Source organism: Charadrius vociferus, unplaced genomic scaffold (genome assembly GCF_000708025.1).
Source record: "Charadrius vociferus isolate BGI_N301 unplaced genomic scaffold, ASM70802v2 scaffold165, whole genome shotgun sequence".
In the NCBI taxonomy this organism is placed as follows: Eukaryota; Metazoa; Chordata; class Aves; order Charadriiformes; family Charadriidae; genus Charadrius; species Charadrius vociferus.
Genome location: NW_009648445.1, coordinates 47,144 through 70,325, shown reverse-complemented (window position 1 = coordinate 70,325; position 23,182 = coordinate 47,144). Strand labels below are relative to the sequence as shown.

The following is a 23,182-nucleotide window of genomic DNA, read 5'->3' as shown; positions in this document are numbered from 1 at the left end:
CCCTTCCAACCCTGACCATTCTGTGATTCTGTGATTCTGTGAGTTGCACAGAGAGGTAAATACGGGACATCAGAACAAAAGGAGGAAGGTCCTCCTCAAGCTGGTGTATGGTGGAGACAGCCGCCGTTGGGATGAAGGATAGTAGCACAGCAGAGACACGGGAGATGCAGGTCCACAGCTGTTTGAGATGCTGCCCTTGAGATGTGGCAGTGACAGTGGTTGTCCAAATCATAACGTAGGAGATGACAATGAGCAATGAGTCTATTCCAAAGTCTAGGATAACAGCACACAGAGGGAGGGAGGATACGGAGGGAAATGTTGACATGGCAGTTTCATTATGTCTGGGTGCTGTAGGGATGAGAGAGGACTCTGCTGCACCACATGTCCCTGCCCTCCTGCAGAACGAGCCCCAGCTCCCACTGTGCTTCACCTGGCTCCTTCACTGCACCCTGTGGTCTCCAGACCTGCGGCTGTTCCCTGGAGCAGCTCCTGTCCTCAGGGCAGCAGGGACTCCAACCTTCCCCGCTCCGACCATGCACACCACCATCACATGGGAATGATCCACTTACTACTATCCATCACTCACCTTCCTCTGCTTCAGCAGTCACCGAGCCTGAAAGAAAAACAGAAGAAAGAAAATGAGCTATCTTGAACCTTCCTCATCCTGGTTCATGGTCTGGTGACCGTGGAAACATCCCAGCACTGTGGGTCTGAAGAGCAGGGAGGGGAAAAGACACTGGGGCATAACCTGACTTCTACTGCCTCGGACGAGGAAGCGTTGTACGGAGCAGACTGTGCCTCAACTGCAAACTGAGCTCTGGCTTTGCAGTCTGAAAGGGCGGGAGATGCTCGCCGGCTTTGCAAGGCTGCGCTGTGTGTTCCCGGGGTGGCTCTCCCGGCAGACACTAAAAAGCTGAGCAGAGGGGAGGATAGGTAGGTTTAAACAGACCCTCCCAGAGAAGTGAAGGCAAGGCACCCACCTGCAGTTCGGCCTAGGAAAAAGTTTCCTGGTGAAAGGTAAACCCTTTTTTAAATGTGTCCTGATTATAAGCGTTAAGCTTCATCTCACAGCTGGAGTGCTCCTAGCTGCTGGTAGAAGCCAGAATTAGAAGTGCCGATAAACCAAGCTCCTTCTCTCCCCCCCTCAAGGGTGATTTGGCTGTTGCAGTCATTATGCAAGAAATAAACCCCAGTAAGCAGCTGACCTGGCCGCGCAGACACCGTCTCTCAGGTTGGTGACTCTCACGTTCATAACATCCCTGAGACATCGCCTTGGGGGCTGCAGTCTAACGGGAACTTTGGGAGAGCCTGGTGTTCCCATGTGTAAAATCCCCACTGTGGATCTAGTCCCAGAGTAAGTGTTAACCCGCTCTGGGTCCTTCCCCGTGGGTACCTATGCTTTTGTGAGCTGGGCTCCAGGATGACCCTGCAGGCACTGTGGTCTCCAGACATGGCAGTAACTGGAGGTTGTCTGTATCTGTTATCTTGGCGTATTCTGACTTTATTTCCAGTGATATTATGCGTGGGAAAACTGAAGATACGTGAGCATACAGCAGTTTTATGTTTGAACTCAGCAGCCCCTGTGTCAGGCAAAGCAGAGAAGGTACAAAATTCATCTCTTGAAGCCCCAGATTTTGTTATTATTGCTGGGTTTGAATGTTCTCTGTGGTCATATAACGGCCTTAATGTTCAAAACTGACTAGAAATGTTTCTACGTCATTGTTTCAGTACTCAGCTTGAAAATTCTACATATAAGCTGGTTTCCAAAAAAGCACTCGGGTCTGCCTTCAGCACTGGATCACAGAGCAACGTTTCAGTTTGAGTACCATAACGTTAATCCACCCTGAATCACCAGGAATTTCTTCACTTTGAAGACATAGCTCATCTGTTCTTCAGCCTAGGCACTTGTAAAAGAAGATGCTGTTCAAACTGAGGCAGATCCCTACGGCCATCGTCACACGCTGCTCCATCCCTCAGAGGTGCAGCTCGGCAGGCTGGGAGATGGGGATGCTGAGGGCTGTCACGGTAAGCAGTCACAGAATCACAGAATGGTTAGGGTTGGAAGGGACCTCTGGAGATCATCTAGTCCAACCCCCCTGCCAGAGCAGGGTCACCTACAACAGGTTGCACAGGACAGCGTCCAGGCGGGTTTGGGATGGCTCCAGAGTGGGAGACTCCACAACCTCTCTGGGCAGCCTGTGCCACTGCTCCACTACCCTCAAAGTAAAGAAGTTCCTTCTCATGTTAAGATGGAACTTCCTATGTTCAAGCTTGTGCCCATTTGGTTGCAAAAGCTTGTCTGTGAAAACAAAACACATGGATGGGTCAGCCTGTGGTTAGAAAAGATGTGTAAAATCTCAGAATCACTGCTGGAAAAGCACAGGGCAAAAAGGGTAAGTGCTCCTGAGGAATGGATTCAAATGGGATGGGTCAGTCTCCAGCCACGTCTTCAGGCTGTGAGATCAGGTCTCTGGGCTTGTTCCCAAAGGAGATCCCCAGCAAAGGGAGGGGTAGGCTGAATGCTGCTCACAAACCTTTAACTATTCTGCTTTTTTTGTTTGTTTGTTTTTTTGTTTTTGTTTTTCTGGAGGTTTGACCTACCACCTTCAGCTCAAGGATGTCGTAGTCTACCTGAGACAGCTTCAATTGTGACCACTCAAGAGGACTGCGCTTTGCCTGTACAAAGGAAGGAGACAGATGTCTCCTATAAATTTCAATGCCAGCTTAGTTGAAATGGATGCAAGAACTAGAGAACGGCTTGCAGTATTCTTTGAGAGGTTTCCCCTTTGTGCCTGAAGCTTACCAATTAACGATGTTGTGGCTTTCACATTTTAGACAGAGATTTTCAGAGGTGTTTAATGGACTTTAGGTGTCAAGCATTTCATTCCACTGGCTGCTAGTCAATAGACCTTGTTAAATCTCCCCAGTCCAGGTGCAAGTAGAGGGCAAATACACATTGGAATAGAGCCTGTTGCGTTCCTTTTAGGCAACATCACGACAGCAATAAATAATGGTCTTATGTTAATGAATCATTTCTTCCAGAATTAAGATTTGCTCATTTTTGATTCTGTATCAAGTGTGAGTCATCGTGACTAAGCCATATACAAACGTCTGTGTGCCTAAGAGATGCCTGAAATAATGTGCTCCTTACAGAGGAGCTGCTGGAGTCACGGCCAGTCTCAGCATCTCCCCACCCAGCGGCACACTGGGGCTCACACGACTTGACGTTGCTCCAGTTTGGAGAGACCTAATTAACTGGACGTGTGAAGTGTGGAAAGAGGTGTGGGCTGGGGAGGTGGGTTGCTTAAAGTGCATAGACACTCACCTAACTCTGGTGGGCATTCACAAGCCCCTGAGTCAGGTCTGGGCACCCAGCGCTGCGCAGGGTTGAGACCCGTCTGAACAGTGAGGAATTCCACCTGGAAATTCTCAGCTGCGTCCCATGAGGTTGATGAAAACCCCACAAATTCCTGCACCTGGGACAGGACAGCCCCTGCATTCGTCCTGTCTGGGACTTTCTGGCTGAGGAGCAGCTCTTCAGAAAGGGCCTGGTGGACAGCAGGTTGGCCACGAGTCCTCAGAGTGCCCCTCCAGCAATGAAGACCAACTGTGGACTGGACTGCGTTTGTGAGAGTGCAACCACCAGGTCAAGGGAAGAGGTTTTTCCCTTTAATCAGCAAGTGTGTGACTGCATCTGGAGTACCCTGTCCAGTTGTGGATCCTTCCACACAAACAAAAGTTATGTTGATAAACTGGAGCAAGTCCAGGTAAGACCACTAGGACGGGCGGGTGGCTGCAACTCACAACATACAAGGAGAAGATGAAGAAACTGAGGTTTTTTAACCGGAAGAAAAGGTGTCAAAGATTACAATTAAAGTCTTCCAATACCTGAAAGAGATTACAGATAAAATGGAGTCAGGCCTATTAGAGGTGAAAAGACAAGAGGATGGGTACAACAGTTGCAATAGGGGAAAATTCAGTTGGACAGTAAAGGAAAAATTCTTCCTCATGGGGGTGGGACTTCAGTCCTTGGAAATTAAAACCTCCATGGGACAAGGGCCGGAGAAACCTGATCTAAGTAGACATCAAGGCTCTGAGCCAGTTAACTGAGCTGCTTAAATTAATTTTGAGCTGGCACATTTAACCTGCCGGGGGAGAATATATAAAGGCAGACAGTTCTCCAAGAGAACGTGTGTGGAGTCAATCCCTCATCCAGACCCTCACAGATGTGCCCCCGCGTAATGCCACAGACATCAGGGAGTCTGTCTGCTTCAGGGCACCCACAGTAACACCATCCCAATTCCCAGCTGTATTAATGAATATGCACAGATTTCCAAAAGAAACTAATTTAGTAGGTTACAAGTCTAAAATAAATTTGTGCTGTTACGTACCTCAGGTGCAGGATGCTGGTTGCACCCAGTGCTCGTTCTTCAGATGGGAAGCATGTTTTCTCTTAAGGACATTATAGGTTTCAACTATAAAAACTTGTTTTCCATTTTAACTTCCTGTCCTTGACAGTTGAGATTGGTAACTGCTTCAGTACAAACTTTCTCCTATATCTGCACTATTGGGAGTTCTCAGAGACACTTAATCTCTCAAGTGACTGATTTTCTTGCTTAAAGTATACAAAAGTATTAGATAAGTCATTAAAGTAATTTAAAAGCAGGAAAATGCATGTGGTTGGTTTGTTTGTTTGTTTGTTTTTTGTTTTTTCACCAGCTAGGGCATTCTTTGGAGAATCAGCTACCCAAAGTCTGCTCCACAATATTTCTTCCTGCTAAAGTGCCTATCAGACACGTGGAGGCAGGAGCGATGGATGGTGTGCTCCTTACGTGGGGAGAGTGAGCGCACATCTGCGTGGCTTTATAACATGGCCATCATAGCGTCATGATCCAGGAGTATTGATGGTGTACCACTGAAGCAAACCATTCAGCAACCACTCAGTTTGGAAACATTGGGTGACGAGGTGATACTGGATGCCTGATCCATTCACCCAGGTTTTTTCCATCAGCCAGGGAAAGCAGAGTGCCTCCCCCAGACCTCCTGAGCACAGGAACAGCTTTGACACTTGTGGCACAGCTTTGGGCTCTTTGTTCTCCTCCAGATATAGAAGTCAAGTGCAGGGTGGCCCAGCTGTTACCCTGGACAGCCCCAAACACATCACTTGCATGCCTTATTATCTCTTACCATTTCTTGACCCTCCTTTTAACTGCCTTTGACATTTCCTTTCTCCATTTCAATCTTCTCCCAGGTAAACAAATTGCCTCTTATTACTTTATTCTCCATTGGCCCCAGTTCTGCTGCATCACTGTCCAAATTTGTTATTTCTGATAATGATAACCTAAGTCATCCTGACCTTACGTGGTATTACTGATGAGGTTACCTAGGTACGGCTTGCCTGGTAGGAACGTACTCCCCAGGGCAGACCTGAGCATCCACGAAAAACAACTTGGCAAATATTCATCCAAGGCTGTTGCAATCACCCGCATTTAGGTAGGATACAAAAGAATTTAAGATTGCTTTATTCAGTTCCTGATGGCTTCATAACTGGTGACCAAATGGCTTCTTACTTGGTAAATGCAAACAATGCGACTAATCACATAGGTTTAATCAGAGGTTGAATTATTTCCTAGACTGGGGTTTAATTTTTCGTTACGGTACTCATTAAAAATACTTGAGCAAGGTGTGTTACAACCTCAGCGGCCAAGAGAAAAAAAATCTTGCATATTTAAGTTTTTCTGGACCATGAACTCCTTCAGTGAGGAGTGGAAATACAACACACTTCACAGAGTAAATTATGTGTTAAATCACAGAATAAAAGAGCATGGATGATGATTTAAATTAATATGAATATTAATTGCTTCTATCTTCACCTGAAAGTATACACTCAATTAGTGACAATGGCATACACAGCATAATGAGTTCATCCCACTAGTTTATGGTGAGCAGTTAGCAAAAGTACTTTATGTACTGTGGTGCCATGGGGAGAAGCTTTTCCTTGGCATGAGGACTCTGTGGATGCCTCTACAGATATGTTTCCTTTTTATGCCGTAGGTGACGGGGTTCAGCACAGGGGGAAGCAGCAGGTAGATGTCGGCCAGGAGGATGTGAACAAGACGGGAAGCATGTTTGCCAAAACGGTGAACCATGGACGAGCCAGCCACGGGGATGTGGCTGTTCCATCTTAACGTGAGGAGGAACTTCTTTACCTTGAGGGTAGTGGAGCACTGGCACAGGCTGCCCAGAGAGGTGGTGGAGGCTCCCACTCTGGAGACATTCAAAACCCGCCTGGACGCTGTCCTGTGCAACATGCTGTAGGTGACCCTGCTCTGGCAGGGGGGTTAGACTAGATGATCTCCAGAGGTCCCTTCCAACCCTAACCATTCTGTGATTCTGTGATGTCCAGGATCAGGACTTCCAGGATATGGGACAGGCAGTTCTTCAAAGCCTTGAGATGCTCCCTCTGGGATGTGATGCTCGCAATTGTCTTACAGGTCATAATATGTGAGAAAACAATGAGCCACTATGAGGATGACCACAGCTAACCCATACATGCCATCGAACATGATGTCTGCACACACCGGCTCGATCAGGTCCTGGTGCAGGCAGTAGGCATGGGAGAGAACATGGGACTGGCAGAGGGGCAAACTTCTCTGCAACAAGAGTGGTGGTGGCACTCCTAAGAGACATATGCACAGAGCAGCCAGCCCAACCTTGGCTATCCTGGCACTGGTGAGGATGGAGGAGCATTTCAGCAGTTAGCAGATGGCCACATAATGATCAAAGGCGACGGCCAGAGGCACTGAGGACTTCATGAAAGAAAAGGAATGAACAAAATAAAGCTGAGCAAAACAGCCATCAAAACTGATTTTCCTGTAGTTGACCCAGGAAACACTCATCACAGTTGGTGGTGTAGACAAACTCAAATCAGTGATGGCCAGCACGGGCACGAGCTTGTGGAGGCTTGGATTGCTCCTGATAACTAAGAGGATCGTGCAGTCCCCTGCGAGGGACGCAATGTAAATGGAAGTAAAAGGGATGGAGGGCCAGAGGTGGGCAGCCTCCAGCCCCAGGACGCCTGTCCAGGATGAACATGTAACAGAAGGAGTTGGAGCTGTTGGATAACGACATGACGGCCCAGGGAACATCTACATTGAAATTAAAAAAAACCTCAAAAAATAAGTGTGCTGCCCGTAAACCAGAAAACAGACACACGCATACTTATATATGCAGGTGATACAAATGTCATAAATTACCCAGGTTCATAGCAGTGGTTAATGAATGTGCTGCTGATTATTTTTCCCATTTCGTTGGTGACTATGGGATAAAATATTCATGAATGAGAGAAAAATCTAGACAAAAGCATCAAGGAGTTTTGAAATTAATCAGCTACCTCAATACATTAGAAGCTCCCGAGAGCAATTTAAAAAAATAAATACTACTGGTTTAAAGTCATAAATCATGTTTAATTCACATGTGTCCATTCAGCAGTGAGCTAGACTTTTCTAGCCCCTATGGTCCTCCAGATGTTGTCTTGGGAGGTGGATTACAGTACTGAGGATGTTTTAATTTTTTTCACAGTAAATATGACTTGTTATCCAACACAACCTGTAATTGTTCATCCAATAAATGAGAAACAAATAATGTTTTGAAAAAAAAAAAGCAATGCAAGTTTCACCTGAGGTTTCAGCAGAGAGAGCAAGCTTTCAGAGAAAGAGGTCTTCAGGAATAAATCTGGTGGCAATGCTGAGTCCTCTGCGTGTGGCATGCGGAATAGCCTGGACAAGGCAGCCGGTGCCCGTGTGTGGGAGAGGGAACCGGAGGCGCGATGCTTGCTGCTTAATCTCTCCTGAATGGAAACCCTGGAATCCCTGCGTGACAACCGTCACTGCTACAAATGAGAGATCGTTCTGGGGAAACGGAGGTCCAGAAACATCAGGAGGAGCGCTGACAATGAACAATATATAACATCAAACCTTGCAGAGTGATATAGAATTGAATAGACTATTTCAGTTGGAAGGGACCTGCAGTGATCATCTAGTCCATATCAAAGGAGAGATTATTTATTTTCTTATTCTCTGGGGAAGCAAGTCTCTTACCGAATGACTTATTAGACTACGTGATTGGCAAAAGAAAAGCTGAATTGATCTAGAAATTGTCCACCAGTCAGTGCGTGGTTGACTGCAATGACTCTTCAATATAACCCACAAGTACATTGTGACCCTGTGACTGGAAACTGAAGTTACACAGAAAGTGGATAAAATGAGACACTGCTAGTTTGCAAATCTGAAAATAAAGAAGGACAGATGACAAATTCTTCATCTGTTGCAACTGTAACACTAAGAACAGAAATTCTTCTGGGATGTGTGCTTTGCCTGAAGCCCATACGATGGGCTTGATGAGTAAATTGGTTATGAAATTCTTCTGGAAGTGTGATGCAGGATGTCAGAACAAATCACCACAGTGATCCTTTCTTGATCTAATATTTTCTAACTCTCCTGTAACCAGGAAAAAAAACCCCCACATGAATTAACATATTAATTAGAACAAAGAGAAGGGATTAAACACTATTTCCTTGGTTTGCCCTTGAGCACTGTACAGCGAAACCTCTAAGTATCAAGGTCAGGCTCTGCAAGTGCCATCTGAGGTATGAAACCTCACGGCAAAGCTCTTGCCTTTTGCATTTGAGAAACTTACAAATTCTGCCGCTACTGAGGCTCAGTTTTGACTGCAGCGAGAAAGCCTGAGCCAGAGTCACCCAGTCCACAAACAGATGCTCATGAGGTCTCAGAAACCCCCCAGGGACATCGAATAAAGGGGTTTGGGGAACAGACAGAAACAATGGGGAACCTGAGTCAAATCCACCTTGGGTTCACAAGCACTGGGGACCCCATCCCCTCTGTGCGAGGAGCTGTACAGACACACATCAGGGAGAGCTCCTTCTCTGTGTCGCACTCAAGGCAGCGTTGGGTCTAAATAAGTCTCCTGAGCCCTGGCTTTGCCTGTGCACGCACAGAAGGATGGCTGCAGGCTGCTGGGAGATGGTCGGGACCCTGCTGAGGGTCGGGAGGTGAAGCCTGGGGTGGGCAGAGCTATGAGTAGTCCCACCCGCTCTTGGATTTTCATGGAATTTAAAGTTCATCCATATGTTGTGGCCCGATGAAACTGGTGTATTTAACAGGTCTGATCACCTGCAAGCCAGCTGCTGCACACAAATGTGTTACGTGTCTCCTCTCTGCTGCCGACATGGGCTTCTATCTAGGCTGTGGTGTGGGTAGCAGTAATGCAGTCCCCCCTCAACCTGTTTCCCCCATTTTGTGTCTTACCCACTCTGCAGCATCTGTCCGTTGCTCATTTGAAAGAAGCCCATGCCCACACTGGTTTTACGTGGTGGTGGTTGGACCCTCTGAGGACAGCAATCGCCCCGTGTTCACACGTGCAGCGACCCAGCACCTGGTCCCAACTCTGCTGGAAGAGATAATGGGTGAAGCGTCTGCAAAACACGCTGTGAAATGTTACCCAGGTCCTGGCTGGTCCTCTCACAGGCTGTCACAAGCTTGCACGTGGATCCTGCTTTTTTTTTGTTTCTTATTACAAAGGTTCTTCCTCCAGTGTGTTCACCAAGTGTCAGATTTACAATGGGATGGATAGGAAATGCAACGTTGTCTTCTCTGGCCCCACAGTCCCAGAATCCCAGACTGGTGGGGGTGGGAAGGTCCCTCTGGAGCTCCCCCATCCCACCCCCCGCCAGAGCAGGGGCACCTCCAGCAGTGTCACAGGACGGCGTCCAGGCGGGTTTGGGATGGCTCCAGAGGGGGAGACTCCCCCACCTCTCTGGGCAGCCTCTGCCACTGCTCTGCCACCCTCACAGCAGAGAAGTTCCTCCACCCCACCACCTTGCTTGCCCTTTCTTCCTGCTATGGTCTCTTTGCAGAAGCTCTGGTTATGGGAATAGATTTTCTTATAACAGCTCGAATGACCAAGGGGTGACCCTTTCCTGGATGAGGTCTGCATGCCACGCTGATGCCGACCAGAGACTCCTTCCACCCTGCACCACTTGGGGTTCCCAGCATCGGAAAGGACATAAGATTATCTATGCTGTCCTCTCTTTCTTTACGGTGTTAGCACTAATAAATAGTATTTTAAATGCTGCTTTACAGGGTCTGAGTGCCTTTCTGCCACTGGATCACCATATATGAGCAGCCCCGGGTGCAAAGCTCCTCCCTGCAAGGTGGGAGAGCGCAGCAGGATGGAGGTTGTTTCACCATGGTTGTCCAGGGTGAGATGACAGTGAAGGACTCCCACCTTCCAAATGCCATGGACCGATGTCCTGTCTCCTTACCACATGCTCAGTGATGCTCCATGGGGCTGGACCCTGCTCTGGGGTCCAGGCAGCTTCTCTCTCTGTCCTCGTTTTGGTATGGGAGGTGGTGTGGTTGCAGAACGGTCTGCTGCTCCTTGGGGAGGTGAACAGCCCCCGAGGGAGCTCTGTGCTTGTTGGGGGGAGTGCGAAGGTCCAGCCAGCCAATGCTGGCACCTGGGCAGTGCTCAGGAAAAGCATAAGCGCATGGCAAGCACAGGGGGATCATTTGTCTGCTGACGTCTATCGATCTGAGGCTCCGGCACTTCCTGAACCAAGAGCAGTGTTTTGTGTTGGATATTCCTTAATGGATTTTTTTTCTTTTTCCTGCCTTACTGCTCGGTTGAGCCCCTGCAGACTTTTAGCGCTTGCAGTTCGCTCTGACAAAATGTTCCAAAGCTTAATCCTGTTGAGTGAAAAACATCTCCTGTAATTGGTTTTAAATTTGCTACCTGCTATTTTATTTAATGCACCTTAGTTCTTGTATTAAAAGAGACAGGGAGCAATTACACCTGAATGTCCTCTTCAAGTCACTCAAGATTTCACAGAGCACTTCCCCACCCTTTCAGTCATCCTTCTTCCAGACTGGAGACTCCTGGTCCTCCCAGCTCTTCCTTGCACAGAAGTTATTTTGGGCCTTTGGTTGTTTTTGGTGCCTCCTCCCAAAATCCTTCTAGTCCCTGTGAGGGTATGTGGAAGGTGAGACCAACTGCTTCATTGAGGTTGTCAGACCTTTGCAGTTCAAAGGGAAGAGTAAGCAACAGGGAAAGACACAGAACACAGAGGAACAAACCTGATAGATAGTGGAGACAATAGCGAAGACTAAAACTCTTCAGCCACTAGTTGACCGGCCATTAGGAAATCCAAACTCAGCTTTGGAGAGGGTCATCCCGGCCTTTGTAGCTGACAGGAAGGGAGAAACAATGGAGGTGAGGATTCGGGATGTCTGAGGGTCCTGTGGGACTATGCAAAGCTGACAAAGGACCCCTCAGGAGAAGGGTCAAAGGTGGGAAAGGGGCACTGGGGGACACAGGGGTGGGGGGGAATGAAGGGGATGGGGTACAAAGGGGCTGAATAAGCTGCACAGAGGTCAAACACCAGAGCAGAGCGCAGGATCCAGCCTGCCCTGTGTATCTGCAGCCCGACGGCAGCGGTCACAGCTCGGCGGCACCTGAGACCCGTTCACCAGGTGACCAGCACCCACAGGCGTCAGTGACTCCCTGTGGTGGGCAGTAAAGTCTACTGAAGGCTACACAGGACCACGGAAACTGAGCTATGGGTCAGAGCAAGAGTCCTGCAAGCTCAATGTTTTCTGTCCCAGCACGTTGAGAGGATGAGCTGTCTCATGTACACCGTCCCCTCCATGCTGCTGGTCTCCCGTCCTGACTACAGTCCTGCACGACGCGCCTCAGCCTGTTCACATTTTCCTGGACAACCTGTGCATGCAGCTTCCACCTGCCCTAAACCCACCATTTCTGGGATGAAAACCAATCAGATCTGGGAGAAATCGCTGAGAATACTTAAAATGCTACTTCTGAAAATACTATTAATGTACCCTTCACATACCATCCCTGAAATATTTCCTTGATCATTCCCTTTCTTGTCAAAAGCCACATGTAAGTCCTGGGCCCTTGTCCAAAGACACTTTAAAGACTGTTTTTCAGTGGATCTTGGCTCACAGTCACATAGGGAAACAGGCAGGAACTACATTTGGTGTATGCCAGAAACATTTCTATACTGGTCATTACCCCATATGCTCTCTCTGTCCATTAACATACACTACATTGAACCCAGCAGCTTGTTTTTCTCCAAAGCATCTTCCAAAAAGCAATTCAGTAAAATTCTAAAAAACTCAAAAGCTAGAGAATTCAGCACGTTCCTAATGATTCCTCTCACTTCTTCCAGTGGTTAAATATCACCAGTGCAGAACGTGCACCTGCTTATGTGATTTCTGAAGAAAACTCCTTTTTGACCTTCACCCTGGGACTCTTTCATTACACTGGAAGCAGGAGAAAAGCAAACTCGGCCAGCGAAATGCCTCCCCGGTGGGGTCACTTTTGAACCCTGCGGAGAAGGTAGCGAGCTGTTGTGCCGATCTCCGCAGTGTGGGTATAAACACAGAGTGAAATTAATGTGTCTGCTGCGGTTCGGGAGAGGCGGCGATGGGAACGAGAGAGACGTTTGGGTTTCGCGTGATGCTTTGCATGAAAAAACAACCTTGTCCCTCGTGCAGAGGAACGAGTGAACCTTATGACTGCAACTAGGTGAAAAAATCAGACTCCCGCTCCCCTGAGCCCTCTCATCCTTGGTTCATGTGTCTTTCTGCCTGAGAGCAATTTCTGCCCAGCACAGACGGAGGAAATTGGACAGCTTGGGTGCCACGGCGAGTCCAGCCTCCACAAAACCCAGCTCACCGAAGCTGACTGCCTGAGTGCTCCCAGCTCCTTGGGAGACACTCCGCCTGCCGTCAGCGCCGTGCTGTCACGAAATGCCAGATGCTGGTGGGAAGGATGTTCAGCCGTCCCTCTGCTAAGCTGCAGCGACAGCCGCGACGGTGCTGTAAACACACCTGCAGACCCCGCTGCCTGCCGGGCACGCGTCCCGTGTCGCTGATGCCCTGCGCACACGCTTGTGTGACATCCGCAGCACCGCAGGGAGCTGTGAGCGGCCGTGCAGACCCTCCCTTCATCTCCCCAGGCTGCCCTCAGCACCAGCACGCAGCAGGAGGTCAGATGTTGAGCCCCCTCTGGGTTCCTGTCACCGGGTGTAGATACACCTGCAGATTACAGAAACCCATCTGTGGTACCCAAGAATCACAGAATCACAGAATGGTGTGGGTGGGAAGGGACCTTAAAGCCCATCCAGTGGCACCCCCTGCCCTGGGCAGGGCCACCTCCCCCCAGCCCAGGTTGCCCCAAGCCCCGTCCAACCTGGCCTTGAACACCTCCAGGGATGGGGCAGCCACAGCTCCTCGGGGCAACCTGCCCCAGGGGATCACCGCCCTCACAGGGAAACACTTCTTCCTGATACCTAATCTGAATCTCCCCTCTTCCAGTTTATAGCCATTCCCCCTCATCCTATCACTACGTGCCCTTGTAAAAAGTCCCTCTCCAGCTTTCTCGTAGGCCCCTTCAGATACTGGAAGGGGCTCTGAGGTCTCCCCGGAGCCTTCTCTTCTCCAAGCTGAACTGAGACGTGCCCTGGGTGGCTAAGCTGCAGCTGGAGGAGATCTAGTGGAGATCTGCAGAGGTGTTAGTGCCTGGACAGCAGCTCAGCTCCCCAGACACCCGGGGTTTTGGCTGAGCTGAGGTGCTTCCCAGGCTGGATGGACAGTATCAGCTGGACCTGAGTGCATGTGCGGACATGGACATGCAGACACAGTGACAGACACATCCTCAAGCTGAAGGAGCAGAGGTAGACAAGGTGGCTTTGAGGCTGCCGGTGGTCAGAGCGGGGCCTCCGCTGGGCGTCCCTTCGAGCATGTGAAGCACATCAGGCAGGTGAGACGCCAGGCAGGTCTGTGCCTGCTGCTGCCATTTCTTGGGCAGAGATGGGGCAGTTTGTCTCAGACCAGAGTTGCTCTTTTGGATAGCTGTTATACTTAGGAACTTTTTTCACCTTAAACTGTTATCATCTCACCGAGACAGGAAGGATATTAGCATCTCATATGCATTCTCTTAGCATAGATGACATCTCTCTATGAAAAAAACAGCATCATACGCATCACTCTTCTGGCATAGGGCAGGCTGCCTCCTTTATAGTTACGGGGGAGAAACAAGCATTGCTGAGGGATTGTTCGTCCCATCCTAAGATGCAGAGCTTGGACCAAGCTCCTAGCAGTGGGTGACTCTCCCCTGGATAAGGAATGTGGTTACACGCAGCTAGATGGACATCTTTTAGAGGCTTATGGCATTTGACCCCAAACAAGCGAGTTTTTCCCCAAACCCGTTTTTCCCAATTTGTGCTCTGATTGTTATTTCTAGCATAATTTATTGACAGGAGAAGGAGAGCACAGCACCTGCCCCACTGTGATGCAGAAACCTCACAAGCTGTCTCTTTCATCCCAAGCGCAGTTAATAGACACTGGTGGGTCTATGCACCGTGAATGTGTTCGTTTCTGTTTTTCTTCTGTTTGTTCAAACTGGTGACTTTTACAATCTGCCCAAGGTGCATTCAGCTGCGACTGGATAAATAGCTCCCCAGTGAAGCCCAGGGGAAGAGCCACTCTAAAAAGCAGAAGCTGAGAAGCGGAGCACAGCAGAGTTGGACTCTCAGTGTCCAGGACTAGGGAAACCTCCAGAAAAATCCCAGGTGGCACCTGGCACAAGGGCAAAAAAAAAATAATCTCAAAAACAGGGCACATTCACATAGTTCCCAGGTTTTTCTTTTTAACCACATTCCCATTTTGGAAATCAAGACCTTCACTTTTGCTGGGCTGGAATTCATACCCTCCATGGTTGTGCTGTGACCCAAACTGAACTGGGCAGTCACAGAGCATGTTGCTCCCCCTGGAGCAATGAATGCCAGCTGTTTTGCATACGGGATACGAAGATTTGGTCCATATTTGACAACCTGAGCGCTTGGTGTAATCTGCTGTGACAGCCCGACCGGGGGCTGCTGGTGCTCGCTGACAGAACCAAGGGAGAAGTTTCCCCACTACGTGTTATATCTGTCAAGAAACGGGCAGTGCTGAAGCAAACTGATCTGACAAGAAAATAGAAGAGGTATTACAGAATCACAGAATCACAGAATGGTCAGGGTTGGAAGGGCCCTCTGGAGATCATCTAGTCCAACCCCCCTGCCAGAGCAGGGTCACCTACAACAGGTTGCACAGGACAGCGTCCAGGCGGGTTTGGAATCTCTCCAAGGTGGGAGACTCCCCCACCTCTCTGGGCAGCCTGTGCCAGTGCTCCACTACCCTCAAGGTAAAGAAGTTCCTTCTCATGTTAAGATGGAACTTCCTATGTTCAAGTTTATGCCCATTACCCCTCGTCCTATCACTGGGCACCACTGAGAAAAGACTGCTCCCATCCCCCTGGCATGCTCCCGTTAAGTATTTGTAAGTATTAAGTATTGCATAGTAAGATCATGTCTAGGATAGTGGGGTGAGTTTTCTGAAGCACTTCCTTGGGTATAGGAAACCTGCTTTTGGCCACTTTCAAATTCAATGCTTAACTCCTGGTTTTGCCTCTCATGCCAGGTGCAATGACATATCCAGCTGAAGGATGATCTGTGTCCAAGCGGTCAGCATGATGTGGGATTTTATTATCCAACTTAGCTCATATTTATCCCAAATTCTAGGAAATAAACCCTTATGGGACCCCAATGACATTTATTGCTGACCTCTGCAATGCCCCTGACAGTGACGGTCATCAGATCAAGGTGACTCACCCATTAGAAAAGGATGGCTTCCACACCGGTAATTATTTAATCTTCATTCATCAGAAGGACACTGTTTTGCTGTTGGGAGCAATGGACTCAGTATTAGAAAATGGTCATGTATATTTTTTTTTAAAAGCTAATCCCTTTAATGCTGGGCCATTTTTACCTCCAGCAAACAACAATCGTTAGTGACGCATTTTTCTGGAAAATGTGGTTTTATCAGATGTTAGCTGGCTGACCCTGCCTTTTGTTTCAGAAGAGAGATAATTTCTTTCATTAGCCCAAAGGATGTAGTTGGAAGATGAAGCTTGCAGAAGAGCCTTCTTTCTATAAAAGGCACTGATGCAAATAACAGCCTCTGATCACACTTAGCTACTGCCCCTCTCTGCTTTTGGGCTTTCAGGGGGTCCTCACGGCTTCACGCAGAGGGGGGGTCAGGAGGGGAAACCTTGTCTGTGTGGGGGTTTCTGACAGGAGACTCTCTGTGCATCCAGTAATAACACACAATATTACTGTAATAACATTTCTGCTGAAAGTCAGCCTGGGTGAGCCACTCACGGGGCACAAGGTCTGGCTTAAATCCAGGGCGTTCAAGAAAAACAAACAACTACACCTTTGTGTTTAATAGCTGAGAAATCCAATCTGCCTGTGCCGTTTGCTGATGAAAATACAGGACGGCCAGGAGGGACGGTGGATCTCTACCAAGACCCAAGTATTTATTATTACTGAATTAATACCAAGGAGTTCAAACCCCCATATCACTGCTTGGAGAAGATCAACGTATCACCAGGCAGAAGATGTTATCCTATATGTAGATAAGGAATATCAGAATACACGTACAACAAATGAGGTGCATAGGACAGTGGTAGAAAATATGCATCAAATGAGAAATTTTTGATGGAAATGTGAAAAGTAGCTCAAGAGTACAGACTACTGACTTCAGAAAGGTGGAAAAGGGTAGAGAAGAGAGAGGGAATTAGAAACCGGTTGGATTAACATATATCCTATCTACATATAGGATATATAGGATATATATATCCTATCTACATATAGGATAACATCTCAAGGTGTCATCCATCTGCCACCCTAAAATACAACAGCTTACCCCAACCAACCCAGAAAGGTACTTAGTAAATCTGTTCTAACATTCCTGGACGACACCTCCATATCTCAAAAAAACTCTCATGCGTGAAAGGAGTCCTCATGCTTCATATTCTGTGGACTTTCAATTACTTTGTCACTCTCCTTTTGCTAATGGGTCTTTGTATTCCTTTACAGAAGGTGCCCCAACCTGTGGGGTTGGTGATGAGAAGAATGGGAAGGTTGCTCCACGTGCCCTGGGTACACCACTCATACCTTCTGACATAGTCTTCACTTCGGGCTTTATTTTTTTTGGTTTATTTTAGCAAACTGTGACATTGTAGACTAATGTTTGCCTTGTCATCTCTGGTACTTCCCAGAGCTTTCTTGTAGAGGTGCTGCCTACCCTATTTCTATTTTGAAAAAATACTATAAACCACCCTATATATTAATATTACTGCCAGACTAACCGGTTTGATACCCATGTTTACTGACATAAATCCTCCCTTTCCTACCAGCCCAATGGTGTGAATTGCATTTCTAGTTTCACATCCAGCGTGTCAGGACAGTTCTGAATTTCAGCCTTCTCCCCGTTGTACTTTCAGTCTTTCTGCCTTGTTCTCACTGACGAATTAATAAGCAGTCTCCCTCTCCGACCACCAGAAGGATGCTGGAGTTACACCAAAAATTTTAAATAAGCAGTATAATAAAGAAGATGTCAGTCTGGTACATTCATATGGAATACACTAATTAAAGGCCAGATCTTTTAAACAAGATCCGATCTATGTACCCAAAATGACATGACAACTACATTCAGACCCAAAGAAACCTCTATTTTCTTAAAAGCTCATTAATGAAAAAAGTGAATAACTGCAGAAATAAGATAGCTTCCTTCAAATCCATGTTTGCTTCATCTTTGACAATGAATAATTGATAACTTTTCTCTGAAAAAGGCTTCTTTCCAATGAGTTTTGCCTTCACTTTGTGGTAGTTTCATTTAGATCATTCTTCCCTTTCTTGTTTCTGAATACGTTATGTGAAATGTGTCCAAAGCATAATTACAGTCAAGGCAGATTTAATTTTCTGTTTTTTCCCTGTCAGCAAGGCATGTTACCTCGTCTAAAGGAAAAATTAGGTTGCTTTGTCACAATTTGTTCCTAAGAAATTCATGGTCACTGCTACTTATTTCCTTGATATGCCGTGCGTGCTCCATAAGTATTTGGTTTGTCTGTTTCAGTATTTTTTCAGGAAATAAATGTTAATCCAACCGGTTTCTAATTCCCTATCTCTTCTCTACCCTTTTCCACCTTTCTGAAGTCAGACCCCAGGGTTACCTTCTTCCAGTCTGGTTTTCTTTCTCATTCATCGTTCTCAGAGATATCTGCTAACAACCTCTGGACTGCTCCTTCCCGCTCTCTGAGTGCTCTGCGGGGAGCCTCACCCTGCCCTTACACTGCCCTTGTAATTTAAAGCCATCTGTTTTCTTAACTTTTCAACAATTTTTCCCTGTTTCCCCCAATTTCTTAATTTGCAGCTGATGTCAGAATATTTTAGGGAAAAATAATTTGTAATTTAAAAAAATAATAAATGTCATGCATGTTCATATTCCTCATTCAATATGCTTCCCTAGCATTTGAATAACAAAGCAATTCTTACATTAATCTACGTGTCTAACTAAATGCAAATTGCTTTTTGCCTTCCCCCTCCTTTCTGTCTTTGCTTTATGTGCTCTCGCTATTTCTTTCCGTAAATCATTACTGGTTTGACCAAACTCAAAAGATCATGTTTTTTCCTCATGCCAGGGATCACTGCAAAGGTGGTGATTTATGCATGATGATTTTTAGTGCCCTTCTTGCTTATTCATTCTACTGATGGGGTTTGAAAAAAAAAAGCCCTTTTTATCACATCTTTAATGAACTGCATAACTTCCTGAAAAATATTCTTCTAGACGTTTTCCTCAAGAGATATCGCTATCTCAGTTTTACCAAGTCCACTTTGCTGAAGTTTAGGGCTTTCAACTGCGAAAAACAAACAAGCAAACAAAAAAAGCAAATAAACCCCCTACAGAATAAATATCTTTAAAAAGTTATAGTTCTGTTCAGTGGCACTGCGTCTTTCCTTGACATAATTACCTTGGACACCATGGGAAATTTAATATTCCCATACATGCCTATAGAGCTCTTGTTTGGGCAAAGCCATAAGCCCTGGACAAAAGTCAAATATCACAGGAGAGTGAAAGGTATTTTGGACAGAGCTGATGCCAAACAGCTTCGCTTTACCTTGCTACCAAATTCTCCCTCTCTACTTGCAGCTGCCCACCTCGGCTCTCCATCCCCTCCTGCTCTGACATGCCACAGTCTTGGCTGCCACCATGACTTCACCCCTGCTGATCCTTGTGGGACACAGCCTGCCCAAGACTCTGCGAATCATCCCCTTCAAGCTGCTGGTCTTATCCTCAACTCCAGCAACATCCCCAAAACATTGCTTATCCAACCATCTGGGTCAAAGCAGCCTTTTGCAGACCAGCCACCCTCTCCTTTGCATCACATCGGTTTGGGCACAACGTTCCTCAGCGTGTTCACATTTTCCTGGACAACCTGTGTTAGCAGATTCCACCTGCACTAAACCCACCATTTCTGGGATGAAAGACATCCAGATCTGGGAGAAATTACTGAAAATACTCAACCCTTAGAATTTCTTATCATAGAATAGTTTGGGTTGGAAGGGACCTTAAAGATCATCTATTTCCAACCATGGGGAGGCACTAGACCAGGTTGCTCCAAGCCCCGTCCAACCTGGCCTTGAACACCTCCAGGGATGGGGCAGCCACAGCTTCTCGGGGCAACCTGCCCCAGGGGATCACCGCCCGCACAAGAGAGAATTTCTTCCTCACATCTCATCTCAGTCTCCCCTCTGTCAGTGTCAAAGTGTCCCCCCTCGTCCCACGGCTCTGTCCCTGACCCAGAGTCCCCCCCCAGCTCTCCTGGAGCCCCTTTAGGCACTGGAAGGGGCTCTGAGCTCTCCCCTTTTTGGCCTTCTCTTCTCCAGGCTGAACCCCCCCAACTCTCCCAGCCTGTCCTCCCAGCAGAGGGGCTCCAGCCCTGGCAACATCTTTGTGGCCCTCCTTCTTGTCCTGCAAGGTCTCCATTAAACATCTCATCCTTTTAGAAAGCAGCGCAAACCAAAGCACAACCTCCAGCACAGCCAGATTCACTGACCTCCTCCTTCCACAGCCCAGAAAATCACCTGCAGAGCCAGGTTTTTACAAACCCGCTCCAGCTCGGCGCACTTCGGCTCTCCCAGGTGGAGGGAGAAAGAGCGACTCGTCTGCAGTCAGAGGCGAGAGGGACGTCGCCTGCTGCACAGCACCGCTGCCGGAGGATGCTCAGGGTGCACTGGCAGCACCGGCCCCCGGGACATCCACCCACACTGCTGCGGATGTGCTCGCTGCCCTTTCGTCTTCCCCTCGCCCTCAGAAAACCTTTCTTTGACATCTGTGCTGCATTGGCATTTCCCTGAATATCTTGACATTTCCAAAGGAGTCAGTGTACAAAAGCAGCCCCCATTCTCCCACCACCCCGTCCGCCTTGTCCCAATGCCCACTGGCTGCCTGCTGGCTGCCCTCCTGAGACATATTTTTATTGCCTCAAATGGCACTTTGTGCTTGTTTGGGGTTCTTTTTTCCTTTTCATCTGAGCTTTCTGTCAAAACACTGCCCAACTCAAGCCTGACCGCTGGCTCAGGGGTGTTCTAGGCTGGGATTTTCACAGCCTGTTTGTTGGCTGTGTTCAGGATGCCCCAACGTGGTGGACCGGGGTAGACCCACACTGACAGCATGAGTTGCTCAGACCTGTTTGTAGGGACAGCTGCTCAGGGACCACAGTACAGTGGGTCTCTCTGGAAGCTGCTGCCAGCCCTCAGTCTCTCCTATACCCGTCTCCCAGACCCCTGGTCCCTCCAATCCAGACCCCAGGCCCCTCACTGTCCCTGCTTTGGCCAGAATTTTGCTGGTGGATTGCACACACCCTCACACACACACATTCCTTTAATGATTCCTTAATAATTCCCAATAATTCTTGCTGTCAGCCCTTCGGCTAAACAACCTGTGATAAATCCTGTACAGTCCCATAATTCTCGTGCTCATATCTCAAGTTCTCCTGCGCGCACCCCACAAAAATCCTATATCCATTTAGGCAATAATCCAGGAATTTGCATAGTGTCCCAGAGACAATTCCTTCTGATGAATTGCTCTAGTTTCCAATCGGGAACAATGGCTGAACCATTCACGTCTGATGGCCTTAGGAGCAGTAGATGCAGAAGAACGAGCCTGGCTGGTTTCCACCACCTTGTCACTTCCCCCCGATCCCTATCTGGCCTCTGTGTTCACTTGAGCAGATGTTGTCAGCCATCCTTGCACATGGACTCAGTCAGCAGAGCCCCTAATGAATCACAGGGTATCATTAACACAGTAAACATTTTCACCCAGTAGATGCATGGCGGGAAGATGTGTGTGTGTGCGCACCATGGGCCAAGTCAACATCTCAAATGCACACATCACCCCTGGTCTCGTCCCACAGCTGTGACCTGTCCCTGCCTCATACCGGGACACCCAGGCAAGAGAACCCCGAGGATGCCCCTGCAGATCTGCTTAATTTTTATGCTGTAGGTGATGGGGTTCAGCATGTGGAAGACCAGCAGGTGGATGTTGGCCATGAAGATGTGAACGACAGGGGAAGCGTGCTTGCCACACCAGTGAACCATGGACAAGCCAACCATGGGGGTGTCCAGGATCAGGACTGCCAGGATACAGGACAGGCAGTTGTTCAAAGCCTTGAAATGCTCCCTGTGGGATGCGATGATCAGAATGGCCCTAGCGATCAGTATATATGACACAAAGATGAGGATGAGGTCTGATGTCAGAAAGAGGATGGCTACAGCAAAGCCATACCAGTTATTGAATGTGATATCTGCACACACCAGCTTGACCAGGTCCTGATGCAGCCAGGAGGCACTGGGGGGCACACGGGACTGGCAGAAAGGCAATCCTTTTAATGCCACGAATGGGGGCACAGTTGGTAAAGCACATCTGCACAGAGCAGCCAGCCCGATCTCGGCTGTCCTGGCACTGGTGAGGATGGAAGAGTATTTCCACAGGTAGCACGTAGCCACATAACGATCAAAGACCAGGGCCAGAATCACTGAGGACTCCAAGAATGAGGATGAATGAGTCAAAAAACTTTGAGCAAAACAAATATCAAGCCTAGCCTGCCTGGCATCAAACCAGGATACACTTGTCACAGCTGGCACTGCAGACAGACAAACCCAAACTGGTGGTGGCCAGCACGGAGAGGAATTGGTACATGGGCTCATGGGGGCTCGGATCAGTCCTGGTAACAAACAGGATTGTGATGTTCCCCTGAAGTGACACAACACAAATGAAGGTGAAGGGAAGAGAGACACATGCTGACAGTTTCCAGCCCTGGGATGCCCGAAAGAAAAAATGTGATGGGTGTGGAGGTGGTCCTCTTGAGAGACATGATGTGCTGGAGATGGCCTGCAGTGAAAAAGAAATATCAGAGAAATCCAGGCAGCAAATCTATGCAAATACATGTAAATATGACAGATGTGAAACCAAAGCTGAAAGAACATAGATGTCAAATAGGGACGTAGACCAGATGCCACTAACTTTAGGTCCTGGAGAGCCCAGTAGATGGGTGTTCAGTTATCTTAAGGTAAGGTCATACACAGAAGACATCTATAAAGCAGCTCTTTTTGGGCTGCTTCTTCTCTGCATCAATTGAGCTGCAGCATTGTAAGGTAGTTTTCAGAAAGAGCATGCTGCTCATGAAAATAGTTCTGCACGTAATAAATACAGGAGATTTGAAAAATGTACCTGTGTCATATCACTAATTTACAAAAAACTTAGTTCAGTGACCTGTGCCAAAGAGATCTTGCAGTGTTCTTGCTCTAAACATTTGGACAAAGACTGTGATCTTGGCAGTAGTCTACAATCAGGTGAGAAAAGTTCCCTTTCACATCGGTCCAATGGCCTGGAGCAGCCCTTGGAGTCCCTGGGGAGCACCAGCAGCACCCGCAGAGCTTCCTACCAGCACCACGGAGCCTTCCTTCATCCCTCTGCTTTGGCCAGCACTTGCTGCAGAGCCGGGCAGAGCAACAGGCACCCCTATGCCGGCTGCCCGGGGTGCTGGGCAAGGTCCTCTGGCAGAGGGCTCACAGGAGAGTTATTTCTGTTCTATGACTCTGTGATTTCCCCGCCGTGCCTTGCCTGCAGGATGTGAGAAGAGGGCTCCTGTGGTCAGAGGCCAGCCCCTCCAACAATCTCTCTGACCAGGAGCCCTA

The 23,182-nt window shown here is 48.0% G+C and overlaps 2 protein-coding genes across 2 annotated transcripts in view; both read right to left on the bottom strand.

Annotated features, from left to right (window-relative positions):
- Nucleotides 1-578: 578 nt before the first annotated feature.
- Nucleotides 579-6,749, bottom strand: LOC104286895 (olfactory receptor 51Q1-like; the record flags this gene model as incomplete). Its single annotated transcript, XM_009885540.1, is given in 4 exon segments — nucleotides 579-613; nucleotides 6,029-6,170; nucleotides 6,401-6,521; nucleotides 6,523-6,749. Coding segments are annotated over 4 exon segments (525 nt in total), but the record flags the coding sequence as incomplete, so codon positions are not given.
- A 14,627-nt stretch (nucleotides 6,750-21,376) lies between these two features.
- LOC104286894 overlaps nucleotides 21,377-23,182 on the bottom strand; it is an 8,696-nt gene continuing 6,890 nt past the window's right edge. The window contains exon 5 of the mRNA XM_009885539.1: nucleotides 21,377-22,020. Within this exon, the coding sequence (XP_009883841.1) occupies nucleotides 21,377-22,020 (644 nt within the window). The remainder of the gene's footprint in view (nucleotides 22,021-23,182) is intronic.